Genomic DNA, 23,273 nt, shown 5'->3' on the forward strand with positions numbered 1-23,273 from the left:
CGAATTTTTGTATTTTTATTAAAGACGGGATTTTGCCATGTTGGCTAGGCTGGTCTGAAGGGGTGGCCTGCCCCTCCACACCTGTGGGCGTTTCTTGTTAGGTGGAACGAGAGACTTGAGAAAAGAAATGAGACACAGAGACAAAGTATAGAGAAAGAAAAAGTGGGCCCAGGGGACCAGCGCTCAGCTTACAGAGGACCCACGCCGGCACCGGTCTCTGAGTTCCCTTAGTATTTATTGATAATTATCTTTACCATCTTAAAGATAAGGGAGTGGCAGGACAATAGGATCATCGAAGGGAGAAAATTAGCAGTAAGACATATGGACAAAGATCTCTGTGACATGAATAAGTTCAAAGGAAAATGCTGTGCCTTGATATGCATATGCAAACATCTCCTCAAACCTCTTAGCAGCATTGCACCAGCAAGTCCCGCCAGCAAGTCCCACCTTATGCTGTAAGGCGGTTTTCTCCTTTCTCAGTAAACAGAGCATACAATCGAGTTTTACACCGAGATGTTCCATTGCCCAGGACGGGCAGGATTTTTAACCAGCAAGCTGCCTTCAGGCACTTGTTTAACAAAGACACATCCTGCACAGCCCAAAATCCACCAAACCCGGAGTCACCACAGCACATGTCTCCTGCAAGGACAAGGTTGGGGGCAGGGTCACAGATCAACAGCATCCCAAACACAGAACCAAATGGAGTCTCCCATGTCCACCTCTTTCTACATAGACAAAGTAACAGGCTGATCTCTCTTTCTTTTCCCCACACTGGTCTCAACTCCTGACCTCAAGTGATCCACCTGCCTTGTCCTCCCAAAGTGCTGGGATTACAGGTGCGAGCCACCAGTCCCGGCCTAGGCTGAATGATCTAGATTGCCACTATTAGGAATGATTTTGGGGTTTTTGCCTTTTTTTTTTTGTTTCTTTAAACTTTTTTCTCTGAGGTTCCAGAACTAGGAAAGTCGAGGTATAAATAGGGTCGAATAATCTGTATTGGAGGAGTGATGTTGCTATTAGTATTCTAGTCCTTTGGAATAATTCACCATTTTAATGAAAAGGAGAAAACTGTATGTAGTTCAGTCTTGATGAAGAGATTTTACTTTTTAAAATTAGCTTTATCCAAGGTATAATTTATATACCATAAAATTCATACATTTTGTGTATACAATCGAATAATATTTTGCAAATTTAATGTGTTATGCAACCATCTCTTTAAATCTGTTTTGGAGTGTTTCTGCCATCCCAGTAAAGATCCTTTTAATCTGTATATAGTTAATCCCTATTCCTACCACTAGCCCTAGAGAACCATTAGTTGACTGTCTCTGTAGATTTGCCTTTTCCCTGGACATTTAATATTAATGGAGTCATGCAGTATGTGATCTTTTGTGTCTTGTTCTTCTCATTTGGTATATTTTTGAGATTTTAAAAAAACAGAAAACAAAAACCTACCATCTGTAATTTGTCCTCTTTTTTGCTAAATAGTATTCCACTGTAGGTATATGCCTAATTTTATTTATTCATTCATTCATTCATTGATTAACATTTGGGCTGTTTCAACTTTTTGGCTGTTTTATCATTTTAGTTGATAGTGTATACTCTGAGGTCTATGGCTATTGCTATACTCATCCAGTATTTGTCATTTATCTCTTTCTTCACAATACAATGACATTTTGTAGTTGTATAGTAGGCATGACATACTGGTTGTGTGGTAGGAATTAGGGCGTATTTGCTGAGAACCTTAGGGGTAGTGTGATTTGGCTCTTGCTTTGTTTGATATTTGCTACATATCCTGTATTAAGGTTTGCATAGTTACTCCTCTCTCCATTGACTTGTGCAGTTTTATGGATTTTGATATTTTCTTCGAGTATCCAAAAGGCCATATTCCTCCTTTGTTCCTGGTATATTCTTTATCTTAGCTTGGCAAATCACTTACTTTTTTGCCTCACATTGCTCCTTTGTAGTAACAGTAGGTGAATTCTCCATGCTTTTCTAACTGAAAAGTGCTGTAACTGGGAGAGAACATAGGTAGGGAATTGGCGGGGTAGCTGAGGCAAGAAAGAAAGAGGGGAAACCTAGCAACAGCCAGGAAGCCTCTTTTTATATATTTTTTTATTTTTTTGAGATGGAGTGTTGCTCAGTCACCCAGGCTGGAGTGCAGTGGCACGATCTAGGCTCACTGCAACCTCGACCTCCCAGGTTCAAGTGATTCTTCTGCCTTAGCCTCTTGAGTATCTGCGACTACAGGTATGCACCACCACGCCTGGCTAGTTTTTGTATTTTTAGTAGAGACGGGGCTTCACCATGTTGGCCAGGCTGGTCTCAAACTCTCGACTTCAAGTAATCTGCCTGCTTCAACCTCCCAAAGTGCTGAGATTACAGGCATGAGCCACTGCATCCCACCCAGGAAGCATCTTTTTTAAATTCATTCAGTTGTCACCAAGCTGTTTCACTTACAATATGTTACTCTCTTTATTTTTTATTTATTTTTATTTTTTAGACAAAGTCTCACTCTGTTGTCCAGGCTGGAGTGCAGTGGTGCTGTCTCAGCTCACTGCAACCTCTGCCTCCTGGGTTCAAGTGATTCTCTTGCCTCAGCCTGAGTATATTACTCTATTTTTTATTTAGGGAAAGAATTGGTAGACTTTTATTGACGTGCCAGATAGTAAATTATTTTTATTTTTATTTTTATTTTATTTATTTATTTTTTTTTTTGAGATGGAGTCTCGCTCTGTCGCCCATTCTGGAGTGCAGTGGAGCAATGTCGGCTCACTGCAGGCTCCACCTCCCGGGTTCATGCCATTCTCCTGCCTCAGCCTCCCGAGTAGCTGGGACTACAGGTGCCCGCCACCATGCCCAGCTAATTTTTTTGTATTTTTAGTAGAGACGGGGTTTCACTGTGTTAACCAGGATGGTCTCGATCTCCTGATCTTGTGATCTGCCCGCCTCGGCCTCCCAAAGTGCTGGGATTACAGGCGTGAGCCACCGCGCCCGGCCCAGATAGTAAATATTTTAGGTTTTATGATCCATAAGGTCTCTGTCACCTAGTAGATGTATCCAGTACAGAATTTCTCACTTTAATTTCCAATGTTTTGTGCTATCTGCTGGTTTCATTGTGAGCTGCAAGGAAATAGAGAACTGGAGGATTGAAGCCTAGTCTGAGAAGTTACTCTATGAGAGAAGCAAACCCCAAAGGTAGAGTGGAAACAGCAATTATAAGAGGAAACGTGGCCGGGCATGGTGGTTCAAGCCTATAATCCCAGCACTTTGGGAGGCTGAGGCAAGCAGATCACCTGAGGTCAGGAGTTTGAGACCAGCTGGGCCAACATGATGAAACCCTGTCTGTCTACTAAAAAATACAAAAAATTAGCCAGGCATGGTGGCATGTACCTGTAGTCCCAGCTACTCGGGAGACTGAGGCACAAGAATCACTTGAACCCATGAGGTGGAGGTTGCAGTGAACCGAGATCACATCATTGCACTTCAACCTGGGCGACAAAGCAAGACTCTGTCTCAAAAAAAGGAAACGCAACAAGACTTAGCCTATGGAACATGCCAAGAAGAAGACAAAGGAGGGAGACTGTCTAGGATTGAGATCCAATTTGTGTGAGGCGGGTAGTGATGGAGGGGGAAAAGGGGCATGATATGATAGCATAGGGACCTGTTTTAATGAAGAGTGTTCGTGGGGAGTTTTGAGAAACTTTGGGATGGAATTATGACCTTGCCACCTCAATAATTAACTAATTTGATGGGTTTGTGTAAGTCACCACCCTGCCCCCACTTTGAGACAGGGTTTTGTTCTGTTGTCCAGGCTGGAGTGCAGTGGCACAATCCTAGCTCATTGCAGCCTTGAACTCCTGGGTTCAAGCGATCCTCCCGCCTCAACCTCCCAAATAGCTGGGACTACAGGCACGTGCCACCACGCCTAGCTAATATTTTAACTTTTTGTAAGGATGAGGTCTCACCATGTTCCCCAGGCTTGTGTTGAACTCTCCTGGGTTCAAGTAATCCTCCTGCCTGTCCCTTCGAAAGTACTTGGATTACAGGCGTGGGCCACTTTGCCTAGCTGTTTTCACCATTACTTTGAAGAAATATGTATGCTTTGATATTTTGATCATAAAACACGACAAGATTATTATTTTTTGAGACAGAGGCTAAAGTTCGGTGGCGCAATCTCAACTCACTACAGCCTCCACCTTCCGGGTTCAAGCAATTCTCCTGCCTCACCCTCCTGAGTAGCTGGGACTACAGGCGTGTGCCACTACACAATTTCTGTATTTTTAGTAGAGACGGGATTTTTCCATGTTGGCCAGGCTGGTCTTGAACTCCTGACCTCAGGTGATTCACCAACCTCGGCCTCCCAAAGTGCTGGGATTACAGGCATGAGCCACTGCGCCCGACCCGTGACAAGATTTTTTTAAAGGATGTACCGAAGATTCCATTTTTAATCTTTCAATTTTTTTCTTTTCTTTTGATCCATAAAGCAATTGCATATATATTAAATCTTATTCTCCTGCCTTTGCGTATATGACATACACTTTTGTGTTATTTGGATAATTACATATAATTAATTATATATATTATTATTTTATATTTACAGATAGGGTTTCACTGTGTCATTCAGGCTTGAGTGCGGTGGCACTATCTTGGCTTACTGCAGCCCCTATCTCCTGGGCTGAAGCCATCCTCCTGCTTCAGTCTCCCATGTAGTTGGGACCACAGGTGTGTGCCATCACAGGCAGCTATTGTTTTATGTTTAGTAGAGGCATGGTCTCACTTTGTTGCCCAGGCTGTTCTTGAACTCCTGGACTCAAACCATCTGCTCATCTTGGCCTCCCATGCCTTTTATGTTTTTTGATAATTCTGTTTAGATGTATAGTTCTCAGTTTTTTAGCATGAGACAATAAATACAACCATATGATACTAAAATGATGAATTGTTTGTAAAGTGGTTTTGAAATTTATATGGTAGTGTCAATTATATAATATTCTGTTGAAATGTCATTCTGATATTCTACATAATCCATAGATATATTGTTTTTTTGTTTTTGCTTTTGTTTTTTTTTCTGAGACGGAGTCTCGCTCTGTTACCCGGGCTGGAGTGCAGTGGCCGGATCTCAGCTCACTGCAAGCTCCCCCTGCCGAGTTTACGCCGTTCTCCTGCCTCAGCCTCCCAAGTAGCTGGGACTACAGGCGCCCGCCACCTCGCCCGGCTAGTTTTTTTGTACTTTTTAGTAGAGACAGGGTTTCACCGTGTTAGCCAGGATGGTCTCGATCTCCTGACCTTGTGATCCGCCCGTCTCCGCCTCCCAAAGTGCTGGGATTACAGGCTTGAGCCACCGCGCCTGGCCGATATATTGTTTAAAATGCAGGTTGAGCATTCCTAATCCGAAAATCCAAAATGCTCCAAAATTGAAATCTTTTTGAATATTGACATAATGCCACAAGTGGAAAATTCCACAGTTGACCTCATGAAATGCGTCAGTCAGAACACAGGAACACACAGCACAGTTTATTCAACGTCCCCCAGGGAAAAACTATCCTTCCAGCCCCCTTCAGCTTAGATGTATCTTTTACGTTCATGGCCGGATTTTCCCATGCAATTATACCCGTAAAAGGTGATAAAATGGCACACATGCAGGCTGGATGCACCAACAGAAAGTTTTCCAAAATAACCCACATGGGGCAAAAGCCTCCTTGCATTATTCATTGTGTTTTTAAATTTAAAACAATTTCTTTTCCTGTTTTGTGGTATAAAGATTTTGTTGAACTTTTCAGAAAGCCTGAAGATATCACCATGGATAAGAATAATAAGAAAAGAGGAAGAATTTATGTATTGCGCAGAAAGTAAGTCAGGCTCTTGGAGAAACTAGACAGTGGTGTAAGTGTGAAACATCTTACAGAAGAGTATAGTATTAGAATGACCACCATGTATGATATGAAGAAACAGGAGGATAACTGTTGATGTTCTGTGCTGAAGGTGATTAACAAAAGTTGATGAAATATAGAAAAACACTACATGAAACTAATAATGAAGATCTTCATTGTGTATTGAGAGTGGATCTATCAGCAGTGCAGTGAACACATGCAACTTACTGTGTACTAATCATGAAATAAAGATATATCATGATGAACTGAAAATTGAAAGGAACTGTGAATATTCAACAGGCTGGTTGCAGAAATTTCTGAAAAATCATGGTATTGACCTTTTAAACATTTGTGGTGATAGGGCCAGGAATGGTGGCCTATGCCTATAATCCCAGCACTTGGGAGGCCGAGGCAGGCAGATCACGTGAGGTCTGGAGTTTGAGACCAGCTTGGCCGATGTGGTGAAACCCCATCTCTCCTAAAAATATAAAGATTAGCTGGGCGTGGTGGCATGTGCCCATGATCCCAGTTACTTGGGAGAGTGAGGCAGGAGAATCAGTTGAACCCGGGAGACAGAGGTTGCAGTGAGCCGAGATCATGTCATTGCACTCCAGCCTGGGCAACAAGAGCGAAAAACTCTGTCTTAAAAAAAAAAAAAAGAGAGAGAGAGAGAAATTTGTGGTGATAAAGCATCTGCTGATCTTGAAGCAGCAGAGATTCATTGGTGACTTTGCTGAGGTTATTGTTGATGAAAATCTGCCACTAGAACCAGTATATAATAATGCTAGTGAAAAAATCACTGTTTTGGTGTTACTGTCCCAGAAGGACACTGCCTGCAGTTGATGAGATAGCCCCTACAGGAATTCAGGATGACTAGGACAGAATAACTGTGCTGGGATGTGCTAATTAAGCAGGCATGTGTAAGTGTAAACTTGCTATGATAGGCAAAAGCTTGTGTTCTTACTCTTAGTGATTTCAAGGCGTGAATTTATTTTATTTTCTTTTTTTGGAGATAGTCTCGCTCTGTTGTCCAGGCTTAAGTGCAGTGCTCAATTACGGCTCACAGTATCCTTGATCTTCCAGACTCAAGCATTCCTCCCTGGTGGCTGGGATTACAGCTATGTGCTACTATGCTTGGCTAATTTTTTTATTTTTAGTAGAGATGGGGTCTCACTATGTTAACTAGGCTGGTATTGAGCTCCTGGGCTCAAGTGATCTTCCTGCATTGGCTTCCCTAAGTGCTATGATTACAGGCGTGAGCCACTGCACTGAGTCCCAAGGCATTAATTTTTTTTTTTTTAAAGTTTGGCTCTGTCACCCAGCTTGGAGTGCAGTGGCTAGATCTTGGCTCACTGCAACCTCTGCCTCCCGGGTTCAAGTGATTCTCGTGCCTCAGCATCTGGAGTAGCTTGCATTATAGACGTGAGCCACCATGCCCGGCTAATTTTTTTTCTTTTTAAGTGGAGACAGGCTTTCACCACATTGGCCAGGCTGGTCTTGAACTCCTGAGCCACCACACCTGACCCACAGGCATGAATTTCTTACCAGTTCGTTATTATGCTAACAGAAAGGCATGGGTATCTAGGGACATCTTTTCTGATTGGTTCTACAAACATTTTGTAGCAGTAGTTGGTGCTTATTTCAGGGAAGCTGGACTGGATGATGACTGTTCCTCCTTGAAAACTCTTCGGCTCATCCTGCAGCTGAAGTTTTATCAAAAATAATGTTTATGCCACGTGCTTTCCCTGAAGTGTGACTTCACTGCCATATGACCAGGGAATCCCTAGATTGATGAAGAGTAAATATAAAAATGCTTTCTTGAACAATACGCTGGCAGCTGTGAATAGATGTATGCGTGTGAAAGGGTTTCAAAAGAAGTGAAGGATGCCATATATGCTGTTGTCAGTGCCTGGAACACAGTGACTAAAGGTACAGCTGTGCACGCCTGGCACAACTTCTGACCTTCAACTGTGTTCACTGATGATAATGAACAAGGTGGTGATTTTGATGACCGTCAGTAAAGTGAGAAAAATATGTAACATGCTTACATATGTAAAAAGTATACCTTCAGTTTGTCAGTAAGCTGGAAGAAGTAGATAACAAGAAAGCTTTTAATATTGACAGAGAGGCTCCAGTTTCTTTGTTCAACCATGGTGATAGATCTGAATCAGGGTGATTGTGATAATGAAGATGACGTTAACACTGCAGAAAAAGTACCTATAGATGACATGGTTAATGTATGTGATGGGCTTATTGAAGGACCAGAGCAGTGTTCGTTCATAACAGAAAAAGAAATCATGTCAGTTTATAAAATGAGAGCCTTGGGCCGGGTGCAGTGTCTCGCACCTGTAATCCCAGCACTTTGGGAGTCCAAGGCGGGCAGATCACATGAGGTCAGGAGTTCGAGAACAGCCTGGCCAACATGGTGAAACGCTGTCTCTACTAAAAATACAAAATTAGCCGGATGTGGTGGCAGGCGCCTGTAATCCTAACTACTCAGGAGGCTGAGGCAGGAGAGTTGCTTGATCCTGGGAGGCGAAGGTTGTAGTGAGCTGAGATCATGCCACTGCACCCCTGCCTGGGTGACAGAGCTAGACCCCGTCTCAAAAAGTAAATAAATGAATAAAATGAGATCTTTCTAGACAATACTTGTCAATGAGACAGATGACTTTAGAGGAAACATTTTAAAAAGCCATCCCACAGAATGCCTCTTTATTCCTAGAGGACTTCCTGGCTTCTCAACTGCTGCTGATGATGTTTCTTCTTACCTTATAAAATAAAACAGTATACAGTAACCTTTTAATCAAAACACAGCATCGTAGATGGAGACACAAAGCCTGACGTTGTAATTACTGTTTTTTATGAGCTGATACAAGTATTCTAGTGATGCTCCTGTGCTGCTTAGCTACCCTGAACCACATTACTTTCTCACTGTATTAATGGCATGTCATATTTTTACTGTTAAGTACTTATGTGTGAATAAGTGTAAGAAAATGTTTGCCTGTCAGTAGCATATAAATTCAGAGGCAGTAATGATGGTAATGCCAAACAACCACAGATATTCCACATGGGTGGCTGAGATAATGACACTTTTGCTTTCTTACGGTTCACTGTACACAAACTTTGTATAATGCAGAAAATAAATATTTTGTAAAGTTACCTTCAGGCTGTGTGTATAAAAGATGTATATAATACATAAATGAATTTGGTGTTTCAACTTGGGTCCCATCCCCAAGATAACTTACTATATATATGCAAATATTCCAAAATAAGAAAAATTCTGAATCACTTCAGATCCCAAGCATTTCAGATAAAGCATACTTAACCTGTAACTGAAGATGTATTTTGCCCGTTAACCTGTTCTAGATGCTATTTCTTTTTTTTTTCTTTTTGGTATATATTGGCTTTATATGTACAGGTGTCAGTGACCATAAGACCTGGCTTTAAATTTAACCTTTTCCTCAATATTGGATGGGCCACATATATTCTGTAATATACATATATAAGGTAACACAAGCCCTTTTGTCTCCCCTAGCTCCTTTTGCATATGAGAAAACATAAGCCATTTTGTGCCTTTTGCATCTTAAGCCATAGTCTATTTTACTATGTGGTTTCCCGTCTGGTTACTTTTGGGAGTATCAGATGGTCTCATAAAAACAGTGGGTTTTCCTGAAGCTTTTTGATTAATATTGAATGTGTTTATCATCTTTTAGCTGTGCGGTCAGAGAAGAAACGCCTTAGGAAGCCAAGCAAGTGGCTTTTGGAATATACAGAAGAATATGATCAGATATTTGCTCCTAAGAAAAAACAAAAGAAGGTACAGGAGCAGGTGCACAAGGTATGTTGCAAAATTTCGGCAAACTTTCACTGGTCCTTAGGAAACTGCAATTTTATCTTCAGTGTCATACTTTACCTTCATGAAACAATAATTTGTTTAACTGGGATCTTGTTTTTTATTCTTAGCTTCTAGCACAGTACTTAGGATTTAGTGGTTATTCAGGAAATATATAAATGAGTCTACATATTGTATTTCTTTATGTATATATTTTCCCCTCTTTGCCTTCAAAGAGTATTTAATGACTTAGGAATATTGTTATGATTTAATCTTAAGTAAATATATAGGATATAAAGTGAAATATATATAGTCTGACCCTAATTTCAAAAGTAAATATATCTTATTTGTCTTATTTTTAAATTCAGTTTTTAAAAAATGCAGTATTTAAGAGACATTTTGACATTCTACCCCTACATAGTTTAATATGTAGTTTAAAAATGGAGCATTTGCCAGGTGCGGTGGCTCACGCCTATAATCCCAGCACTTTGGGAGGCCGAGGTGGGCAGATCACGAGGTCAGGAGATCGAGACCATACTGGCTAATATGGTGAAACCTCGTCTCTACTAAAAAAATACAAAAAATTAGCTGGGCATGGTGGCAGGCACCTGTGGTCCCAAGCTGCTCGGAAGCCTGAGGCAGGAGAATGGCGTGAACCCGGGAGGTGGAGCTTGCAGTGAGCCGAGATCAGGCCACTCACTGCACCCCAGCCTGGGTGATAGAACGAGACTCCGTCTCAAAAAAAAAAAAAAAAGAGCATTTTCCTTTATAATCAGTTTAACTTATTTACATCTTATATAGGATCTGTTTATCTGACATCAACTGTCTTTCAAATTTCACCAGTTATCCCCTAACCTTTACCTTTGGATTATTCATACCAGGACTCAGTCTAGGACTGCTCATTGTAACTGGTTGTTATGGTTCTCAAATCACTTTGAATTCAGAATAATCCCTTTTTTCACGATCATGATCATGTCTATAAGAGAGTGACATGTAAAGTTATCTACTTTCTGTATTTGTGTAATTGCTTCCTTATAGGTGTCAGTTAGATTGTTTATCTCCTGTTCTCTGTAAAGGGGAAGATAGAACCTATCAGTTTGATAGATTGAAGTTGAACATTTTTAGCTAGACTATCAGAGATGATGATGTGTAATATAGAATTGCATACTAGAGGGTTAAAAAAAGGAATGTTTTATTCCCATCAGCCATTCCCTGACAGTTTGTTCTTTCTTTTTTAAAATTGAGACAGCGGCCGGGCGCGGTGGCTCAAGCCTGTAATCCCAGCACTTTGGGAGGCCGAGACGGGCAGATCACTTGGTCAGGAGATCGAGACCATCCTGGCTAACATGGTGAAACTCCGTCTCTACTAAAAAAATACAAAAAACTAGCCGGGTGAGGTGGCGGGCACCTGTAGTCCCAGCTACTTGGGAGGCTGAGGCGGGAGAATGGCGTAAACCCAGGAGGCGGAGCTTGCAGTGAGCTGAGATCCGGCCACTGCATTCCAGCCTGGCCGACAGAGCAAGACTCTGTCTCAAAAAAAAAAAAAAAAAAAAAAAATTTTGAGACAGCATCTTGCCCAAGCTGGAGTGCAGAGATGCATAAACACGGTTCACTACAGCCTTGACCTCCTGGGTTTAAGCAGTCCTTCCATCTCAGCCTCCTGAGTAGTTGGGACCACAGGTGCACACTACCACACCTGGCTAAGTTTTAACAACAATTTTTTTGTAGAGGCGGTGTCCCACTATGTTGCCCTGGCTGATCTCGAATTCCTGGGCTCCAGTGATCTTTCTGGCTCAACCTCCCAGAGTGTCAGGATTACAGGTGTGAGCCACCATGCCCAGCTTCCCTGATAGTTTTTTTGAAAACCCCAGTTGAAGATCTTTACCTATATCAATAATATCATTAGAGGTTACAAAATGAAGACTTTCAGATTTTATTACTTTCTCTATTTTTATTAACTGATAGTCTCTTTCATTAACTGGACTCTATTATTGTCCTGAAATACTTGAAAGGCAGAATAAGTGCTTCTTTCTTTCCCATTAATTACCAGTTGTAACATTAAAGAGTTCATTAGTAGTTGTCTTAATTGGAGACATTAGAGCAGTCTTTTCCCCCTGCTTTTGAATTATTGTTGTGGACTTATCAATATTATAGCTTCAGTGTCTCAGTCAACTTCATTTAATTTTGATTTATATATATATATAACACAAATTTTATTTTATTCTTTTTTATTTATTTATTTATTTAGTTATTATTTTTTTATTTTTTTGAGATGGAGTCTCACTCTGTCACCCAGGCTGGAGTGCAGTGGCGTGATCTCAGCTCACTGCAAGCTCCTGGGTTCACACCATTCTCCTGTCTCAGCCTCCCGAGTAGCTGGGACTACAGGTGCCTGCCACCATGCCTGGCTAAGTTTTTTCATTTTTAGGTAGAGATGGAGTTTCACCGTGTTAGCGAGGGTGGTCTTGATCTCCTGACCTCGTGATCTGCCCACCTCGGCCTCCCAAAGTTCTGGGATTATAGGCATGAGCCACTGTGTCCGGCCTATTTTATCCTTTTTTTTTTTTGAGACGGAGTCTCGCTCTGTCGCCCAGGCTGGAGTGCAGTGGCGCGATCTCCGCTCATTGCAAGCTCCACCGCCTCCGGAGTTCACGCCATTCTCCTGTCTCAGCCTCCCTAGAAGCTGGGACTACAGTCGCCCGCCACCACGCCTGGCTAATTTTTTTGCATTTTTAGTAGAGACGGGGTTTCACCGTGTTCGCCAGGATGGTCTCGATCTCCTGACCTCATGATTCGCCCGCCTCGGCCTCCCAAAGTGCTGGGATTACAGGCGTGAGCCACCCTGCCCGGCCTATCCATTTTTAAGTGTACAGTTCAGTGGCATGAAGCACAGTTACATTGTTGTGCAACCATCTCCACCATCCATCTCCATACTTTTTTTCATCTTTCCAAGCTAAAAGTCAATACCCCCTAACCAATAACTCCCTTTTCTGCTCAGCCCCTGGCAATTGCCATTCTATTTTCTGTCTTAAGAATTTTCTTATTCTAGATACCTCATATACTTGAAATCATATGATTTTTGTTCTTTGTGTCTAAGTAATTTCCCTTAGAATACATAATGTCTTCAAGGTTCATCTACTTTTTGTAGCCTTTGTCAGAATTTCATTCCTTTTAAAGTGCGTTATTCTTTTTGACACTTAAATTACAACAGTTTTGGCCTGTGGACTCTATTTTTATTTTTTGTTCTTAGGTAAGTTCCCGCTGTGAAGAGGAAAGCCTTCTAGCCCGAGGTCGATCTAGTGCTCAGAACAAGCAGGTGGACGAGAATTCTTTGATTTCAACCAAAGAAGAGCCTCCAGTTCTTGAAAGGGAGGCTCCGTTTTTGGAGGGCCCCTTGGCTCAGTCAGAACTTGGAGGTGGACATGCTGAGTTGCCGCAGCTGACCTTGTCTGTGCCTGTGGCTCCGGAAGTCTCTCCACGGCCTGCCCTTGAGTCTGAGGAATTGCTAGTTAAAACGCCAGGTAAGGTGGGGTTGGGGTCTCAGTATTTGAGCAGATATGATTAGAGGAAGCAGGAGATTTTAGTATGTTTTGATGTAAAGCCAACATTTTATCTGTATACAATAAACTACCCCCCTTTGTCCTGGGAAATACTTAAAATGATGGCTAATTAGATATAGTTACTAACCACGAATTGTGGCACGCTATCAAGATGTATTTTTAATAAATGTGCTCCTTGCTCCAGTGTTGCTCTTCATGATTGTTGATCAGCCACTGTGTAAATTAACAACCAGGATAACAGGGCTTCAAGAGGGGCACTGCACATTAGTGGAAAAAGCATTATGCTTCAAGTGCTGGCTCCACCAATCCTTGTGTTACTTGGGAAGTTGTTTAATCTCTGAACTTGTTTCCTCATTTGTAAAATGGAGATCATAATGTATTAATGTATAATATGATATACCTGACAACATAGTAATTACCAGTTCATTAGAAGTTAATTACCAGTTACTTCTCACTTGATGATTCTTTATATATCACCTGGGGAGAGTTGGATCTAAACATATTGTCTCTAATTCACCTCGTAACTATTGAATATTATAGTCAGTCAAGGAATGGGAAGAATCCTCTTTTCTGTACCCCTTTACATTTAGATGTAACTTTTTAACATTATCAACAGTAGCTTTTGATGTTACTACTTAAAGAAACGATTCCAATTGTGCTTAAACTAGTTGGGTATAATAAAAAAGATTTTTGAAAGAATAGTAAAGATAGTTATTATTTCAGTACCTACTACGTGCCAAACTCTATTAAGTCAGCTCTTTTATATAATTCTTGAGTGATCCTATGAATTATCTTTTACCTACTGAATTTTATTTACTTAGGGGCAGAGCAGGAACTGTAATCTTGGTCCATTTATGACCATTATCCAAGCTCTGTTTCACTCCACTTCTTATTTTGTCCTCACCAACAATTGGTTGCTATAAAGAGAATTCTGTCCTTTTGATTTCTCCCTTAGTTATTTTGTGATTTAAAGTCACCACACACACATCTCTCACATTAGTTTGTGCTTGCATTGAGAACTATTTACTTGTTTTGTTTACTAATATTTTATAATAAGGAAATTACCCTCCTGCCTCTTCCCATAAGATGATGGGGAAAACATCAAAAACATTGAGATTCATTTTTTGTGGTATACAGATTTTTAAAAAATTAACTTATGCCCAGTTTCTAAACCATCTAATGTAAAGATACATGCATTTCAGGAAATTATGAAAGTAAACGTCAAAGAAAACCAACTAAGAAACTTCTTGAATCCAATGATTTAGACCCTGGATTTATGCCCAAGAAGGGGGACCTTGGCCTTTCTAAAAAGGTATGTTATTTTTGTAAGTTCTAAAAGAAAGAAACTCAGGAAATGAGGAATTTAAAAAATGACATTTTGAGTAGTAGTTATAACATCGATGTATGTACATATAGAAATTAGTGTGTCTGTCAGCAGGCATACATGATCTGAGAGTTCCTACATGAAAGACTGTTTTACAGTTGTGTGATCATGTATGTATATAAACTGGTTTCAGGTTTCCTTTCCAAGTGAAAAAATTTTTTAAATGCATTGAAGATTAAGTTTGTGTTTGTTATGATTTCTTTTCTGGGTTCAAATCCTGTTTTCTACTAAACTACTATCTCAAGCACCACTAGTCTTCTGTATCCTATTGCCGTGTCGTCGTAGCCCTTTTGTTTTGTTTTTTTTTTTGAGACAGGGTCTGATTCTGTCACCCAGGCTGGAGTGCAGCAGCATAATTTTGGCTCACTGTAATCTCTGCCTCCCAGGCTCCCCAGTTAATTTTTTGTATTTTTTTTTGGTAGAGACAGAGTTTCAATTTTTTTTTTTTATGTGATGAATACATTTTGTGTTTTATTTAAGAAATCTAGTGTGATGGCTGGGCGCGGTGGCTCATGTCTGTAATCCCAGCACTTTGGGAGGCCAAGGCGGGCAGATCACTTGAGGTCAGGAGTTGGAGACCAGCCTGGCCAACATTGTGAAACCCTGTCTCTACTAATAATACAAAAAAAAATAATAATAAATATATATATATATATAATATATATATTATATAATATATATATTTTATATATATATATCTGGGCGTCGTGGTACCTGCCTGTAATCCCAGCTATTCGGGAAGCTGAGACAGGAGAACTGCTGGAACCTGGGAGGCAGAGGTTGCAGTGAGCTGAGGTCACGCTGCTGTACTCCAGCCTAGGTGACAGAGCAAGACTCACTCTCTCTCTCAAAAAAAAAAAAAAAATCCCTGATATTTATCCTCACCCTCTCTCAGATTCCCAGTGTCTTTGAAGTATTAGTTATACTTAATAACTCTTTGTCACTGTTGAATTTTTACTTTTGGGGAGGGGGGTTGCCATTGAATTTGGGACCAGAGCAAGAGAAAATCAGAATTATTGGTTATGGCTAGCACTAAACTCTGGAGAAAAGTGTCCTCTTGTCTGTTTGGGAGTCTATCCTGCCATCTGACCTGGCCTACTTCATTGTTGAAGTCCTGGTTACTCTGAGGTATATTTTGTCGTAAGGCTAAAGCCATGATTCAGTTCCATTTTAGTTTACCAGGCACACCACCACACTGTCTGCAGGTGGATTAATCAGTATGTCACAGGTGGATTAATCAGTATGTCAAACAGAATGAGAAATGATCTGTTCTGGTAGTGCTTTAAGGGTACTCTGGCTTAATGTATATCCACACTAGACTATATACACAAAGTAAGTTACTAGCATCTTAGTCACATCCTCTAAGAAGTTCTTTGGTCTTTTTCATTCTAAACAGAACAGTTTGATTTTTATTCATATGGTATGATTGTTGTGTGTGTGTGCGTGTGTGTTTGTGTGCGTGCTGTTAATTTTAAGTTATAAAATTGATCATAATAGAAATGAGAATATTTCCTGCATTATTCTCTGACTGTAGTTTGGGGAGCATTGTAATTATTTTGTTCCACAGCTTTTGGGTAACTGTTAAACAGTGAACTAATTTGTTATCTAAATAAAATGACTGCTATTTTAAAAAAAAGTTACGGAAATGTATTTTGTGGATTTGTCTAGGAGTCTCGTTTTGTTGAATTGGATACCTAACATTTGCCCATTCATTTTACTTGACATGGTTAGACTTCTGATATATACAGAACATGAGGAGAATTGCAGTCTTATGGTTTATTAATATGATAAAATGAGCATTCAGAAATTCACAACTGTATTTTATCTTGTTTAAGTCCCGAACATTAGGAACTCTACAGCAAGAATGGCCTTTATTATTTATTTATTTATTTGAGACAAAGTTTCACTCTTGTTGCCACAGCTGGAGTGCATGGTGCATTCTCGGCTCACTGCAACCTCCGCCTCCCAGGTTCAAGCAATTCTCCTACCCCAGCCTCCCCAGTAGCTGGGATTACAGGGATATGCCTCTATGCTCGGCTAATTTTTTATATTTTTAGTAGAGACGGGGTTTCTCCATAGTAGTCAGACTGGTCTCGAACTCCCAACCTCAGGTGATCTGCCTGCCTCAGCCTCCTAAAGTGCTGGGATTACAGGCATGAGCCACCACGCATGACTAGAATGGCCTTTATTATACTGACTTTTTGTAACCACTAAATGTTGTTTTACAGTTATGATGAAGAATATTATCATTCTTGTAGGAAAAGACATTTGCTTGGGATGGAACTGATTCATACAAGTATTAGTAGTGGGTGAATAAAATGTTTGGCTCTTGATTAGACTCCTGATGTTGAGTATTTGTTTTGAGTTTTAATGTTGCTTTAATTTGGATTGATCTGAAGTCATTTTAGGTTGGCATGCCATTCAGTATTTTAGAACTGTTTAATATACAGTTCACCAAGTAAACAGGTCTGTGTTAAATCTAATAGCTGTGAATACAATTGTAGGAAGATGGATTCTTCTTCTTTTTTTTTTTTTTTTGAGACTTGCTCTGTCTCCCAGGCTGTAGTACAGTGGTGCGATCTTGGCTCAGGGCAACCTCCGCCTTCCCGGATTCAAACAATTCTCCTGCCTCAGCCTCCCTAGTAGCTGGGATTACGGGCGTGTGCCAGCCACTGTACCTAGCTAAATTTTGTATTTTTAGTAGAAATGGGGTTTCACCATGTTGGCCGTGGTTGGCCAGGCTGGATTCAAATTCCTGACCTCAGGTGATCTGCTCTCCTCGGCCTCCGAAAGGGCTGAGATTACAGGCATGAGCCACTGCACTCGGCCAGGAAGATGGATTTTAAGAACAGGGTGGACTGCCATAAAATTGAGCCTGTACATACCCCTTCTCTTTCTCCACTTCAGTCACGGAAAGCATTGTGTATCTAGTCTATATGTTGGAAATTTCTGGCAAGTCTTTATTTTTTCTTAAGGAGTATGTGGTGTTCACAGGTCTGTTGGAACATTTTTTTTTAAAGACGGAGTCTCGCTTTTGTTGCCCAGGCTGGAGTGCAATGGTGCAATCTTGGCTCACCGCAGCCTCTGCCTCCCGAGTTCAAGCAATTCTCCTGCCTCAGCCTCCTGAGTAGCTGGGATTACAGGCATGTGCCACCACCCCTGACTAATTTTGTATTTTTAGTAGTGACGGGGTTTCTCCATGTTGGTCAGGTTGGTCTTGAACTCCTAACCTCAGGTGATCCACCCCAGCCTCCCAAAGTGCTAGTATTACAGGTGTGAGCCACCGTGCCCAGTCTTTTTAAATCTGATTCCTTTCCCCCTGAAGTTTCTGTTCAACCCTTTACTATGGTCATGTTGATGTTTTTAATTGCTAAAACAAGTCAAAATTCAATATCCGTGGCAGCTGACAATTCAGACTTTGGCATATAAAATAAAGGGTTTATTTTTTAATTCCTCTGTAAATGGTGTTGTTTTCACTTATTTGTAGTGCTATGAAGCTGGTCACCTGGAGAATGGCATAACTGAATCTTGTGCCACATCTTATTCAAAAGATTTTGGTGGAGGTGAGTATTTTTGAGATTTAAAAAATGTAATGCAGTAGTAAGTTTGAAGCGCTTTGTCTGTTAACCATAAAAATTGTTACATGTGTAAACCAGACCAGTGAGGTACAAGTTTTAAAACTGGTTTGCCCAAAATCTGCTTCCTCAAACAGATAAAATATTCATAAATTGAACATCTACCAGGGCTTTTAGTAGGAATGCTACCTGTAATCTTGCTAAAGCATTACAGAGAGTTAGGTTATTATCTGTAGTATTCCTGTTTTATAGAAGAAATGTGAAGATGAGCAAAGAGTATCATGGGAATATTATATTTCATGTGGCCTACGATTATTAAATTTTCTAACAAGTAAATCTAACAATATGTTAGCTTATTTTAGCCATGTGGCCATTGTAATCCCATAGGTTGCTCAATTTGCTTGTAAGATTTAAAAATAAGCTGCTTTCAAAATAATATCAGGCCGATCATGGTGGTCCACAACTGCAATTCCAGTGTTTTGGGAGGCCAAGATAAGATAACACTTGAGGCCAGGTGTTCCATCCAGACCAGGCTTGGCACTTAGTGAGACCCTGTCTCTATCTACAATTTAAAAAAAAATAAGCTAGGCATGGTGGTGTATTTCTATAGTCACAGCTACTTGTTAAGCTGATGTGGGAAGATCCCTTGAGCCCGAGAGGTTGTGGCGACAGTAAGCTGTTGCTCACACCAGGCACTGTAGCCTGGGCAACAGCGAGAGACCATGTCTCTTAAAATAATAGTAGTAATAGGGCCGGGCGCGGTGGCTCAAGCCTGTAATCCCAGCACTTTGGGAGGCCGAGACGGGCGGATCACGAGGTCAGGAGTTCGAGACCATCCTGGCTAACACGGTGAAACCCCGTCTCTACTAAAAAATACAAAAAACTAGCCGGGCGAGGTGGTGGGCGCCTGTAGTCCCGGCTACTCGGGAGGCTGAGGCAGGAGAATGGCGTAAAAACCCGGGAGGCGGAGCTTGCAGTGAGCTGAGATCCGGCCACTGCACTCCACCCTGGGCGACATAGCGAGACTCCGTCTCAAAAAAAAAAAAAAAAAATAATAGTAGTAATAATAACATCAGCTCTTTTCCTGTATTTTTATATTTCATTTTTGAAATAAAACCTACAACATGAACTTTATCCATTATAAATTTTGTTGTAAGTGTTCCAACTTATGAGAATTTCAGACCTTTCTGTTGTAATCATACTATCTCTTCTTTTAGTGTTAGGCTGCAAGCAGTTTTGATGGCAGAGCTTCTCCAACTCAATCAGGCAGTCAAAAAAGCTCATTGAGGCAGTCTTCAAAACTCCATCTTTCATATTGTTAACTAGCATAAATATCCTAGAATGTTTTAAGAAATATCTCTTAGATTCCCCTTGATGTTTCTGTAGCACTGTTGAAATGTGTTTAATGGAAAGTGCAGGAGGGACTAGAAGAATTTCTCTCTCTGGTTTTTTTTTTTTTTTTTTTGGTTTGAGACAGAGTCAGGCTCTGCCGCCCAGGCTGGAGTACAGTGGTGTGATCTTGGCTCACTGTAGTCTCCGCCTCCCGGGTTCAAGCGATTTTCCTGCCTCAGCCTCCTGAGTAGCTGGGACTACAAGTGCATTCCACTACACCTGGCTAATTTGTTTTGTAATTTTAGTAGAGATGGGGTTTCACCATGTTGGCCAGGATGGTCTCGATCTCCTGACCTCATGATCCTCCCGCCTCGGCTTCCCAAAGTGCTGGGATTACAGGCATGAGCCACTGTGCCCGGCCTCAACTCTCCATCTTAATCCTTTTTTTTTCTTTCTCTTTTTTTTTTTTTTTTTTTTTTTTGAGATGGAGTTTCGCTCTTGTTATCTAGGCTGGAGTGCAGTAGCGCGATCTCGGCTCACTGCAACCTCTACCTCCTGGTTTCAAGTGATTCTCCTGCCTCAGCCTTCTGAGTGAGATTACAGGCATGCACCACCATGCTTGGCTAATTTTGTATTTTTAGTAGAGACAGGATTTCACCATGTTGGCCAGGATGGTCTCGATCTCCTGACCTCATGTGATCTGCCGACCTCAGCCTCCCAAAGTGCTGGGATTACAGGCTTGAGCCACAGTGCCCGGCCCTTAATCCATAAATCATATAGTGATTTATATTATTGTCTCCAATCTCGAAGTCTAGGGAGTGGTATCTTTTCATGACTAGTAAAAAGCATTTCTCTTTCATCTATAGGATTTAATTCCTTTGAGGAACTACAAGATTTGTCATTTCAATCATATAATTTAAAATTTCTGTGATAACCTGTACACTTATTATTAATCTATATGAGGGAGAAGTTACATATATGTAGCCATTTCCCATCTAGTTATGTCGTCATGAGTTAGTCTCAATTCTTATTTCCCCCGTTTTCCTAATCCACAAAGCTAGAGAATTCAATGAGTTTTAAGGTTGGTTTTTATTCTATCAATAAGATAAGAGATTTTGGACATGTGTGTTATTAGCCAGCAAATAACACCTATTTTCCTGTCATAGGCACTTCCAAGATATTTGACAGACCAAGGAAGCGAAAACGACAGAGGCATGCTGCAGCCAAGATGCAGTGTAAAAAAGTGAAAAATGATGACTCGTCAAAAGAGATTCCAAGCTTAGAGGTAATACTCAGTTCCTGATCTTTTCACCTTCTACAGAGAAGCTACATTTCACACCAGAGGCCACGTCCCTCTTTCCCTTGAGTTTTCTTAAGAATACTGTTCTACTGAAATGGCTGATGGCCATAAGGAATCTTGGAGGGAAAGTACAGCCTTATCCTAATAATGAGGCAAGGCATGTATTGCAACTGTCAATATGGTCTTTTTAAAAGATCATCACATCCTATGCTGTAGATGTCCAATCAGGTATATAATTGTTTCATCGTTAAGTAAACTTGTAAAACCAGAGAGCACAATATCAAGTCAATATGTGATCTGAAGGAACTTATATACTGCCCTATAAAAGTTGAGACTGGCCAGGTGCCGTGGCTCATTCCTGTAATCCCAACACTTTGGGAGGCCGAGGTGGGAAGATAAATTGAGGTTGAGAGTTCGAGACCAGCCTGGCCAACATGGTGAAACCTCATCTCTACTAACAATATAAAAATTAGCTGAGTGTGGTGGCATGCGCCTGTAATTCCAGCTAATCAGGCAGAGGCACAAGAATCACTTGAACCCTTGAGGCAGAGGTTGCAGTGAACCGAAATCATGCCGCTGTACTCCAGCCAGGTGACAGAGTGAGACTCTGTTTTAAAAGAAAAAAATTGAGACTGCTGGCTGGGTGTTGTGGCTCATGCCACTCAGCTCTTTCGGAGGCTAAGGTGGGAGGATCATTTGAGAACAGGATTTCAAGACCAACCTGGGAAATACAGTGAGACCTTGACTCTATTTGGAAAAAAAAAAAACCAAGTTGAGACTGCTGTGATTAGCGGGGAGATTTACTTGCTTATTTCTTGAGACCATGAGCTACTTAATCTTAGGACAATTTTTATGAATATCGGCCTTCAGGAAACAAAAGATTTAAAACGATTTACTTGCAAAGCATCAGTGCAATCATTGATATTATCTCTGGGTTTCCAACTCAAGTTAAAAGAGAGTTAGAAGTCAGGTCAGCATCACACGTTATGATGCAGAATGTTTCTTTCCAGGACAATTTGAATAGAATGCCCAAGAGGGGCATTATTTAGGAAACACTGATCTTGGAAGGACAAATAAGTAATCAAATAAACTTAAGAATGTTTTCTCTCCCTTAGTGAAACCTTAAAATGGAACAGCTCAGAAAGTTCCAGTGGAACATACAGCCTCAGAGCAGTTAGTGGCAGGGCATGAGGCGCCCACTACCCGCCCAATCACAGCAGGGTTAGAACTAACATTGCATGCAGTCCGCCCGAGTGATTGGCTGAACATCTGTAAGTGCTTAATGGCTAGACAAATAGCAGCCCAGAGGGAGGGGGTCAAATGGAAGAGACATCAATAATACAGATGTGGGACATTATTTTTTCTTTGCAAGGGAGAACTAATGCCTCACAGGACGGCCGCAAGCCCCAAGGAGACTGTTGAGGAAGGTGTGGAACACGATTCTGGGATGCCTGCCTCTAAAAAAATGCAGGGTGAACGCGGTGGAGGAGCTGCACTCAAGGAGAATGTTTGTCAGGTAGAAAAATGTTTGCCAACTTGTGTATTCATTGCATGTTCATCTTTAAAGGGAAACCCACTCCATCTCTTTGTGATGGTTTCTTGGTAGAATAACAGTGCTTTTGGATGATCCCAGTGGAGTCACTTTCTTTAAGGATTTGACCCTTTTTTCTCCCCACAAAGAAAGATACTTGGAGAAATAGTTTAGTGTTGGTGAATCACCTGCCCTTAAGGCCCATGAAGGAATATATGCCGTGAAACAAGTCTGAGATGGAATATGCGAATCTCTGGTTGCTTATTCAAATATAATTCTCCAGTACTTCTCATGGTGTCAGAATCTTTGGGTTTGTAAGGAACTTTTCAAGGGTAATTTTAGCTTTGAGATATTTTTCCTTTAATGTGGTGACTTTAGAAAGCCTACCACCTATATTGTTTTATTTAATTAATAAATATTTATACAGTATTTACTGTGTATGAAGTATTGTTCCAAGCACTTTGTAAATATTACATTATTTAGTCATCCTAATAATCTCATAAGTAGAGTTCTGTGATTATCCCCATTTTGCAGATGAGGAAACTAAATTACAGAGAGGATAAATAACTTGCTTATATTCATCAGAGAACCCTGGATTTAAACCTCAGCAGTCTGGATTTAGAATCTCCCTCTCCTTTTTTCTAACCTTTAAGCTCTGTTGGACATTGTTAAAGAGACTTTTAGTCTTTGTGAGTAGAGTCAGTGACCATTTGAGTATTTTTTTTTTAATGGTCTTGATTTACCTATGTAATTCTTAAAGTTTGGTGTATAAAAACTTGAAGATAGGCGATGTGCAGTGGCTCACACCTATAATCACAGTGCTTTTGGAAGCCGAGGCAGCAGGATTGCTTGAGGCCAGGAGTTCTAGACCAGCCTGGGCAATACAGTGAGA

At 40.8% G+C, this 23,273-nt stretch overlaps 1 protein-coding gene across 7 annotated transcripts in view; it reads left to right on the forward strand.

Moving 5' to 3' along the window:
- Positions 1-23,273, forward strand: part of NSD1 (nuclear receptor binding SET domain protein 1) — a 176,995-nt gene that overhangs the window by 101,567 nt on the left and 52,155 nt on the right. For all 7 annotated transcript variants that reach the window (XM_015141499.3, XM_015141502.3, XM_015141497.3 and 4 more), the window contains 6 exons: positions 9,581-9,705; positions 12,950-13,220; positions 14,462-14,571; positions 18,131-18,206; positions 20,717-20,835; positions 22,223-22,366. In XM_015141499.3, the coding sequence (XP_014996985.2) occupies positions 9,581-9,705; positions 12,950-13,220; positions 14,462-14,571; positions 18,131-18,206; positions 20,717-20,835; positions 22,223-22,366 (845 nt within the window). The remainder of the gene's footprint in view (positions 1-9,580; positions 9,706-12,949; positions 13,221-14,461; positions 14,572-18,130; positions 18,207-20,716; positions 20,836-22,222; positions 22,367-23,273) is intronic.

This window comes from Macaca mulatta, chromosome 6 (assembly GCF_049350105.2).
Source record: "Macaca mulatta isolate MMU2019108-1 chromosome 6, T2T-MMU8v2.0, whole genome shotgun sequence".
NCBI lineage: Eukaryota > Metazoa > Chordata > Mammalia > Primates > Cercopithecidae > Macaca > Macaca mulatta.